This window comes from Rhopalosiphum maidis, chromosome 1 (assembly GCF_003676215.2).
Source record: "Rhopalosiphum maidis isolate BTI-1 chromosome 1, ASM367621v3, whole genome shotgun sequence".
NCBI classification, from domain to species: Eukaryota; Metazoa; Arthropoda; class Insecta; order Hemiptera; family Aphididae; genus Rhopalosiphum; species Rhopalosiphum maidis.
This window is the reverse complement of record NC_040877.1, coordinates 43,781,541-43,792,660: the sequence shown is the minus strand read 5'-3', so window position 1 is coordinate 43,792,660 and position 11,120 is coordinate 43,781,541. Positions and strand designations below refer to the sequence as shown.

General features: G+C 27.4%; 1 protein-coding gene across 1 annotated transcript; it reads right to left on the bottom strand.

The window, feature by feature from the left end:
• Positions 1-6,001: 6,001 nt before the first annotated feature.
• LOC113561082 lies at positions 6,002-10,698 on the bottom strand. The gene is made up of 7 exons (XM_026967291.1): positions 10,691-10,698; positions 8,594-9,366; positions 7,593-7,677; positions 7,201-7,300; positions 6,988-7,107; positions 6,746-6,904; positions 6,002-6,046 (listed from the first exon to the last, which is right to left on the bottom strand). The coding sequence occupies exons 1-7, from the start codon at positions 10,696-10,698 to the stop codon at positions 6,002-6,004; spliced, it is 1,290 nt and encodes a 429-aa protein (XP_026823092.1).
• Between the last annotated feature and the right edge of the window lie 422 nt (positions 10,699-11,120).

Here is an 11,120-nt window from a genome sequence, read left to right as displayed (position 1 = left end):
TAAAATAGATATTAAATATTATATTTAAGTAAAAGTACTAGGTATATAAATAAGAATGTGCTAAATAATAAGAATAATGTTGTTATTTAAATTACAATTCTGCAAGCCTTTTCCTATTGATGCTAAATTTTAATTTTTAAGTAATTTTGTTTATATAAATGTAATTTAATATCTAACTAATACGTCTTAAAATAATATGGGTAGTCTTATTAAAATATACATTATATTAATCTTATCCACTTTATCATGAATGTTTTATATTACCTACCTAATTTCTAATTATTTTTCTACACATGCATGCAAGGTTAAAATATTTATTAAATTTTCATTTTTTTTATTTTAGTCATACACATTTTATACTTAATGGGCCGATAGATCATAGATCACCTGCAGATAATTTTCGCTCAGAATCATTTTTCGTATGTTATGATTTATCATTGAATAAAATTTAATAAGTGTTAGATTACAGTTACTTACTCCTTAATGAGGAGGTATATTTAACACCTATTTAACGGCGTTATGCTATTTACTGTATATTCATCAATTAATACTTATAAAGATTCACTTTCAGTTTTACTTTAATTTAATTTTTATGCAACATAATTATAAGTTAATTTTAGGTACGGAAATATATGCATTATATATAGGTACAGTTATAATAAAAATAAATCAAAAAAATATGAAGAGAAATAACAGTTATTCATAATTGGTAGGAATAGTTATGCCTATTAAGCTACTATACTTATCTATTTAAGCTAGTATTTAAGATTTATACAATAAAATAAAATATTACAAGTTAAACTTAAAGATACATTTTTTAAATAGAGAAAAAACACTTGAATAATCTAATACACACAATATGTAATTTTTTTAGATACAGATAAATTTAATTTGATAAACCCATACATTTAGAAGTTACTTTAGATTTGATTGTAATCTTACTGGTATAAAATGATATAACTTAAACCGAGATTATTTAAAATGATATTTTGATAATATCATAAAATTAGAATTTAAATCACTAATAATATTATTATATCACTCGAAAAATGAATAAGTAATGGTGGTACACTAGTACCTAACCAAACCTAAAGTTTCTGATAATGCAGTTTCGTGCCTCCAGATTTTGATTGCTTCTTGTCTATAGAGTTTCCATCTTTATACTGCTATAATTTCAAATAAAATTCTACAAGAAATTTTTATTAACGCATGTTTACAAAAGTTCCTTTTAATCTTATTATCTAGGTATACACGTGCATGTAAATTGATGGACACCATTATGATAAATAGGATATACAAAAGGAAATTATATACAATTTTCTGAAGTTTTGATTAAAACAGTGTATATATTATGCTTATTCGATGTATCCAAGTTTACAGGCAATGTGTTATTGTTAATATTTATTATGTCACTATATTTAATACCAATATTTAGGGATCGCGCAATTTATTACATCTATAGGATAAGTATGTTTTTATTATTCGTATAGTCTTTTTAAACATTTTAACACCAAATATATTGGAAAATGCATAAGCAAACACATGCAATTGTCGACATTTCTATTTTGTTCGTCTTGCATATTATAAATGTAACAATATTAAAATTAATTGTGCATTGCTTCCAATCTCTTAATATACATATTTATGTTCAGATGTAGATCAATTATATTATACAGAATGTCAAATGTCCATCCTTATTTTTTTTTTTTTTAATTGTACTATGTCATATTCGTCATACAATATTTTACCATAAATTCTTTGATATAATATTGTGTATAGACGATCGCATTATATTTTGTTTTATGTTTTTTTAGACATTTTCATTTTCATATTAATATTAATAATATTACAGATATTTATAAAATAAGATGTATATATATATATATATGTGTGTATGTATGTATATAATAAATATACATCTCAAGAAATCGTACTCGTATAGTTATTGTAGATGAAAATCCCAATCACGAAAAGTGGCGGCTGACTTCCTTGCTCCTAGTGGTAGGTATAGCAAAAACGTAAATTTCCCATGCACAAAACGATATGGTATGTGTTCGTTATAGAAGAACTCTTGCAGCCTTCTACGATGTTTTTATATCCTAGAAAATATTATTATTTCCATTATTTCTTAAATAAAACAATATTTACGTAAATTGAAATAAATAAATCCAACCTGGATCTATCTATATAGATTGAATTTATATAGGCATAATATAGCTATTTATATAAGGTTTATATGTTAATGAATTTCAGGTCATTAAATGGTTTCACTTGTAACATTAATTTTTAAAATACAACTAAAAAAAAGAGCCGTTGCGGGACGCCTGGCAGATATAAAACATGAGCAATTTTCTTTTTGTAATAATGTTGAAAATTATTATTATTATTATTATTATTATTATTTTTAAATTATTATTATTATTATTAATTTTTTGCTGAGCTTCAGCGAATTGAGCCGACGAGCCACTAGTGGGGCGTTGTCACGCCACAGTGGTCTCACTATAAAAAAATACCGTACCGCGCCAATAGATGTTTCACATCAAAAAAACAACGCAATATTTTGTAATTATATAATATAAAAAAATATAATAATTATTGTAATAAGTAATAATAATAAAGTAAAATAGATTGGTTATATATTATTCGTATATTATTAGTTTGTATTTCTCATCTATTAAAATATCACTAATTCAGTTGAGTTCCGTTGTATAATGAGCATAGAAATAGGAATAGTTGGTACCACATTTAATATCGTCTTAAGATGTTTTAAAAAAAGCTTATTAAAATACTTACTATTAATTTAAATCAAGAAAAATTATTAAATATAAATTTAAAAAAAAATAACTCTTACCATACATGATTGGAATTGGTTTCTAAGTGGACTGACACACCGGGACAGTGCACTGAAGACTGAACTTGTGAGTTAACATATGAGCCTTAATAACATCAATAATAGAGTGGACTTGGATTCCTGTTATCGATCGATGGAGTTTACGTCCGAGCTGTGTAGTGTACATAGCGCTTCAATTAGAATATTATAGGAAACCTACAAATTACAATAACAAATTTATAAATATTTGTCACTTGTTTATTTAAATAAAGGTATAATAAATATAGACCTTTTGAAATAAAATATATTAACAGATATTAATTAATTTCACAATTTTACAATTTTAATTTCATATTTTCATGTAGGAAAATATGACTTATTAAAAAAAAGAGTTTATTTTAATTTAAGTACATAGTCAGATAGGTAAATAACTATTATCTATAAAAACAAAATTAATTAATATGCTATGAAAATACTTTTAAATTTAAAAATAATGTATTAATATTATAATGTTTAATTATAGCTTGACATTTTTAGTGACAAATGCTAAAGCAGTAGATTGCAAGATATAACATAGATATATATGTAGCTAGAATGAAGAAGGCATCAAGTGTTAATACAGCACTGCAAAACCGATATGGTATTATGTGTATAAATAAATGATCATAAATATGAGTAAATAAACAAAAAAAAAATATTTTTTTCCATCTACATTCGACATTAGTAGCATTTACTGAAATACTGAATAATAATTTAAAAATAATTTTTTGTTTCATACATTTACACCGTTTTTTCTTATCAAAATGTATTACATCATTGATAGTTCTTACGGCAAGTATAACGTTGTAAGCTTTTTAGTCAAGCTTTTTTGTTTAAAGATAATTGATTTTTTTTATTTATATCAATTATATATACTTTGATTTGTTATTAAAATATGAATAAATTGAAAATCATATTTACACAATGAATTACTGTTTCTTATTTATTTATGAGTATTTAAATCAATTATTAAAAATTAACGACTTATAAAAAATTTTCAAAGCTAATTGCAAGAGATATTTAAAAGAAGATGCAGCAAAATAGGTTTTATAAAAGAATTTTTATCGAGTCACAAAATATAAGATCATGGAAGATAAAGTATTAAATTGAAAAATGTATTTTGTCTATACCATGTAATGTAGTTGTTTCCTGTCACTTCTAATTCTTCATATTTACGCTTTTGTTCTGTTTCTATGAATTTCTTGTGGCATTTGCGGTGACATATTTGTCTACAAACTGTACATTTATACATTTTTTTGAAGATCTTTATTTTTATGCAGTATATACATTATGTAAGATAACGAAAAAATTAATTATCTTTACAAACTTATGGCTCACATTCATTTTTTAAAGATTATATGCATACGAGTTCTATATAAGTTCAACGAATGAATAATATTAGAAAACTGCTTCGAATATAATATTAACTGAACGCACTTAAAATAGTGTACTTAATATGAGTTACTAATAGTTTCACAGAAATAACGTAATTAATTATTCTTAATTCAGCTAATAATATTTTATATACTAAAAAGATCACATCACATTCAATCAAAATAAGGCAGTATTATCATGGATACATTACTTAATTTCTTTGTTTGGAGATTTCAACGCTCGGCGATATCAATTCCAATTCGTACCATTTTCTAAGTGACAATCTATTCAGTAATAACCAATTACTACCTTATAATTAAAATAATCCTGAGCGATTAAATAAAAACGATTTCGGATCTTATCTAATCCGCTAAGACCTTTGCAATAAATCTCAATGTCATTTGTAACACATTAATATTTTAACTTAGTAAAACATCTTCAGTGTAAATATACCTATAAGAATCTAAATTTTTAAAAATCAAGGAAATTACTCTTCTGTATACTAGATTTTTACTGTACCTTGTTCATCGAGTAGGTCACTGTAGTAATGGAACTGTTAAATTTAAAACCAATTATAAATCATTGAATATGAAAAACGGAGATTGTGGTTTTTTCATTTATAAGTATATTATATAATATATATTTTGTTTTACCATTAGTAATAAAATAGTTTCAATTTATTTTTGTCAAAAAATAGTGGATTTATATTTATTATTTTATAAAATAATTTCTAACTTGTTTACACTCATGGAGTAAATAGAAAATATTAAAATATTTTGAAAATCGTATTATGTAATGAATATAATAATATACGTATAAATTAATGATTAAAGTGTCTAAAAGTATTTTTTTTGAATTACAATGGAATAATTAACTTAATAGCTAATGACTGCAATGTACAAATGCAATATAATACTTCTCATAGATTGTTCTTACAGTAATTTACAAATAAAAAAAATATTAAATGCATATACTAAATTGTTTTTATACCTACATAATGTTTAAAATTTTCATTTTAATGAAATTAAATATTAAATTTAAAATCAATATTTAAAAAATATATAAACCCTAAAAAAAGCTATAATTTAAAACTTAAATTTACGTTTAGTAATAGTGGACTGATTCAAGTTCACACAATTAATATTTTTTTAATTACAATCAAATAACAAAGTTTGTACGAAGCTCAATCGTTAGATACATTTGATTATTCAATTTTTAAATATAAATGTTAACTATATGAATTTTTAATATTTTTAATCGCTATAAAGAATAAGGTATTATAAGAAATCTTGAATTAATTTTTTAAGATTTTTTCCTTAAATACAGTAAAAAATAAAAAAATTTAATAGTGACACCATCATGTCTAAAAAGAACTAGGTAATCTAAATTTTTGTTCGAAAATTCAAATACCTACCGTAATTAATTTTTTAATTATAACAAAATAACAAAATCAAATATACACGAGTACTATAGAAATATTCACATAATAATATGTGTTTAAAATGTTTAAATATAATGAATCACGAATCACGATTCATATATTTAAATGAATAATATTGCTTAATTACATCATACTATTATATTTGCAAAACGTAATCTAAAGTAATACAATTTATAAATTATAATCCGTAAACTGAAAAAACAAAACATAAATAAGTAGTTAAGTCTTTAAAACATCTTCAAATTGCTCCTATTGATTGAAACAACCGTTTGCTATTTTTATATACTATAGATTCATTCACCAGATGCTTAATTACTTTAACTAAGTAATGTGGACACTATTGTGTACGACATATTCATCACCTGAAATGTTTTAGCACAATAAGTTATTATAAATACAATTATTATATTATTTATAATTTAATATGGCATAGAAATTTAAAACCAAAAGCATATAAATAATGTGCATGTTAATAGTTATTTTTAATCTAAATAAAATAGATAACTCAAAATAATAATGAGTCAGTTATCATAATATAAATGTAATCAAGTATAACTTATAGTATTTACTTTCTTTTCTTTTCACCAATACAATTTGACCACAGCTATTTGACATAAATGCATGCATTTGTCCTAAATCTTTGTGGATTTAAAATAATAGCTTAGCGTTCAAAATGAGTGATTGATAACTAAAAAACAGATGTTATATTGATTGATAGTTGTTTTGTTTATTTACACCGATGTGAATACTTTAAGACGTAAAAAGGTAATTATTATAAACAGTCACTAGAAAATATCGTATACTCAAATATATACTGTCCATACGTTTGGATGGTGTAGTGAGTTTATGCATATATTTTATGGTTTAATTCAAAATAAATATGTACGAATTAAAGCATTATGGCATTTCTATTATTAATATTAATTATTGTAGTTAATTAGGCGTATCGTGTATGTATGCACTTGTATTATTGTTATAAATTGAACAAACGAAATGCGTTCTAATATTGTCGTAGGCGTGTGCATATAAAATATGAAATAAAATAAACAATTTATTTATACCCTGGTGAACATTTCTAGATTTACTATAGAATTTGGTGACACCTTCATCTTAAGTTTATGAGCAGAATTTATGGCCATGGCCAACAATAAAGTCTTTTTAAATTGTAAATCCTTGTCTGTCCAATTGCAGCTATACAATCCAAAATTCACCGTTGATCTCTATACAATATTTATCACAAACAAACGAAATAAAAATAATTAGCTTCATGTTTAATTCACGAAATTGAGTTTTTTTATTTTACCCCATCTTCTATGTGGTTGAATCCATAACAATAAATGTACAGTTCAATAGTGAGTGAAGCCAGTGCACAGACCAATTTAAAAATTGTTGGGGACACGATCGAATCACCATTGAGATACGCCTATCGACAAAAAAAAATCGCAATAAGTTTTAGAAATAGCATATTTTATATTATCATTATTACTATCGTTTATAAATAATAGTCAACACTTACTATTGAGGTGAGAAAAATCAATGTGATTATCGAGTATGAGCCATTAGCGATTTGAAGAAGAACCACAGGTCGAACGATTTTGAAAAATATTTCGTACTTTCTATTAACATATATAGTAATTATTTTACGCTTAAGTATACTTTAGTTGAGCACATGTTTTTAAACTATTAAATTTGAATGATATCAATGGTTTGAAAGCTTTGTTGAACTAATGTTTTTTTCCAAACAATGTGCGTAACGTTAATTTTACCTGTTTATGTATACTAAATAATAGTATATAACAATTAACATTATACACCGAGGTTAAAAAACAACAGTATAAAAAACAACTATATTAATATATTATAGTCCGTAAATTTACCTATAAATTCATTTTTAAGTTGTATACTCACTCGATTATTTTTTGATTGTCCTTAATGTGGCTAATCAAATCATTGTAATCGTTCGGAAAATTCAATAAGTCACTTTTAACGTCTGCTATACGGATAAAGTGAAAAATACAATTATTAGGATTTACATATAAATTGTAATTTTCAGTCGGGAAATAGGATGGCTAAGAGGTGGTTCGTCATCTCCAAGGTTCAAAGACAAATATTTTACAAATATTATGTGAATGGTGACTATGACTCTTCACTTAACATACTCATTGCACACACACATATATATATAATATTATAGTTTTGTAGACTACGCTCTACCAAACTCATACGTAGTTTTCATTTAGTAATACCATTATTTTATTTTATTGTTCTGTAAACTACAGGTATAAAAAATATGCGCTAAAATTTGGTGTAGGTATCATTTTTATTAACGAAGTGAATAGTACGTGACGTGCCTACGTGTAATAATTATCGCGTTAAACGTCATATATTTTTTAATATAATTGACATAGACGCCAAATATTTATCCCTTGTAACATAATATTATTATATAAACAATTACTATAGTACCTAAATAACATGAAATGTGGTAAGCAATTTTTGTTTATTTCATCTTTTTTTTTTGTAATTAATCTAGTAGCTAATGGTAGCTGAAAGACTTGAAGGTAGTTTATATTTTTTATAACAATTATCTTGTATTATAATGATTATAATTTATTATATTAAATGTATGATAATAATAACATTTAAATTGTATTCATAAAATAAAAGAGCATAGATATTTACTAAAAAATCAAAAAATAATATTAAACTATATTATAATATTTTATTTATTTTTTATTGTACATACTATAATGTGCTGTCTATAGAACTACAAAAGTTAAACTATTTAAAAAATCAAAAAATACAACATATTAGTATAGCTTTCCTGAAAAGTATTAAAAAATGACGCTTAGAGCAAATAGCCTTTTGACCGACGATATCAGTACAGACATTGGTCAAAAAATACTCACCGGAATACCGACTGTGATGGAGCGGTTGGTGGCCGTGCGGGTACAGCAAGCGATGCCTGTGGCCGAGCTTCTCATAACCGGCGCTAATGGTGCGGAACAGCGCGTTGAACACGAAGCACATGGTGACCAGGTAACAGTCGAACGACGTCCACAAGAACACGTTGACGGTGAATATGACGGACTCGACGACGTACACCACTGCCCAGACGGTGGGCATGTCGTCGTACTCGGACGCCATGAACCACGGTATGAGCACCCACACGAACAGCGTGCCGAAGCTGAGCGCGACGAACGTGCGGAGGATGGCGGACAGCGTGGCCCGGCACCGGCGCATCACGGACGGGTCGCTGCCACCGCAACCGGTGAACGCGTACCGGGCCGCGTCCAGCGTGACGCCCATGCGGTCCGCGTTCACCGTCGTCGTGTAGCCCTTGAGCAGGCACATGAATCCGTACACGAGCAACATGCCCATGTTGGCGAACATCTGGATGTCGTGACGGGCCAGGTACAGCCTGCACACCTGCATCGACTGCAGCCCGAGCGTCAAGCCCATGACCGCCAGCACGGCCGTCCGGCACCGGCTGGCGTTCAGGCCGCACTCGGCCGGGTACAGCAGTTGGTATATGCCGATCGTCTTGAACAGTTCCACGTCTACGGCCGTGCCGCCGTCTTCGCGGTCGTACTTATCATCTTCGTCGCCCGCGATCTCCAGATTTATGGCCGCCACGTCGTCGTCTGATGCTGCTGTCGACGGTGCTGTTTTCGAACGGTTCCTGTGGACATGCGTATATCGTCAACGCGTAAATACGGATGGGTGGGGGGAGGGGGGTCAACGCAATCCATCCCAAACGGCGAAGAAATCACCAACAGCAATAATTGGTGTTACGTGACGGGACTAACAAGAATTTCTTGAATAGGAAATATTTTATAATATATCTAATGCTTATTGCACTGCATGTGACATCGATCTGTATATGCTTGCGATTTAATGATATTAGTTTGAATAAGTGTTTTACGAAAATGTATTATTCGTATAATTAACATAATATACGTAATGATAATGGGGATAACATTTTTACGGTTGATACCTATTTTTTGATCATTATAACAAAAAAAAATAAATCAATTCAACATAAATCGTTACTTTTTCCTTTATGCCCAATTTGAATTTCATATTTTTTTTTTGTATAACATAAATACATACTGGAAATATTCAACATTCACAATATATTATATTAATAGATATTTGAGGTAAAAAATAAATAAATTTTTTTCAGTACTTAATTTTAATTATTTAAAATACAAACAAAATAAAAATATTTTAAAATTTGTTCAATACCAAATATTTTAATAAAAGTTATAAATTTAATCTTAGGTACTAAAATATTGCATCAATAACAAACAGTTCAGTGTTGAGAAAAGTTAAATGATAAAACGATATACCAATTCCCAATATTGTTTAGTGCAATTAATGTATATGACCTATTTGAATCCCGGTTTTTTTTACTTGTGATCCTGGCGCAATTGATCCCGAATAAAACGGAGATATGATGAGGTGATGCTACACAAACCACTTATACCCAAGTTGCCGTACGATGTATTAACAGATTGCTTAACAGTTATTGTTTTGACTTATCTTTTTCAAAAGAAATTTCAAATTGTTTATTTAGACTGCCAAAGTGAAAAACAAAACTTACATTTTATGCGTATGTATACTTGCTTTCTTGATCGGGCTTAAAATCTTTAGCGACGTGTCTTTCAGTCTGTTGAAAGAACTTTTGGAGAATGAAAATAAAGTGTGTTGTTTGCACAATACGTCAAATAACAAATAACTATTGACTGCAAACATGACCCTCTTTGTCCTAATGTTACCTTGTGTCACCTATGGAATTATTGCATTGTACTGCAGGGTGTACATAAATACATAATATAACACACGCAGGTAGTACACATTTTAAAAATAAATATAGATTATAGACTCTAATGCTTTATACGTATAAAATGGTTTTTGAGTTATTATACAGGGTGAATTACTAATCATGTTCAGTTCCATCTCTTAATCTGGTTTTTGGAATTTTTAAATATACTCGTATTTACCTAAACATTATATTCTCAAATTGTTGAGATTTTTGTAATAATTAAAGAGTATTATGTGGACATACAAACTTCTATTTTTCAATTGAGGAACTCCATTTTCTACTGTAAATTATTTAGCGGTCAATTTTTCTAAAAATGACGTATTAAAATCAAAGAGTAGTTTTTGAATTATTTAAATTAGTCCATATTACTGTGTTTAAAATATATGGGGGTCTTTGCTGATTTGAAAATTGTTGTAATTAGTACTAAGAGGATATTAACAGTTTAACACATTCATGATTTTCTCTCTCAGACCCAATATGGTACTGCCGCACATAACACAGACAAAACGCATTCATGCAAAATCATTTTTTTTTTTATGTTTTATAGTAAAATTATAATTTTAAAGTAAATACATTCATCGCTCCTCTCAGAATCTAAAATATGGGTG

Bases quoted from the DNA above. Each gene is read 5' to 3' on its own strand.
- LOC113561082 (XM_026967291.1), bottom strand. The intron at 7,678-8,593 runs GTGAGTATTTTT...TTATCCGTATAG, and splicing joins CCATCACAGTCGGTATTCCG to CAGACGTTAAAAGTGACTTA. The intron at 6,905-6,987 runs GTAAAATAAAAA...AATATTGTATAG, and splicing joins TCAACCACATAGAAGATGGG to AGATCAACGGTGAATTTTGG.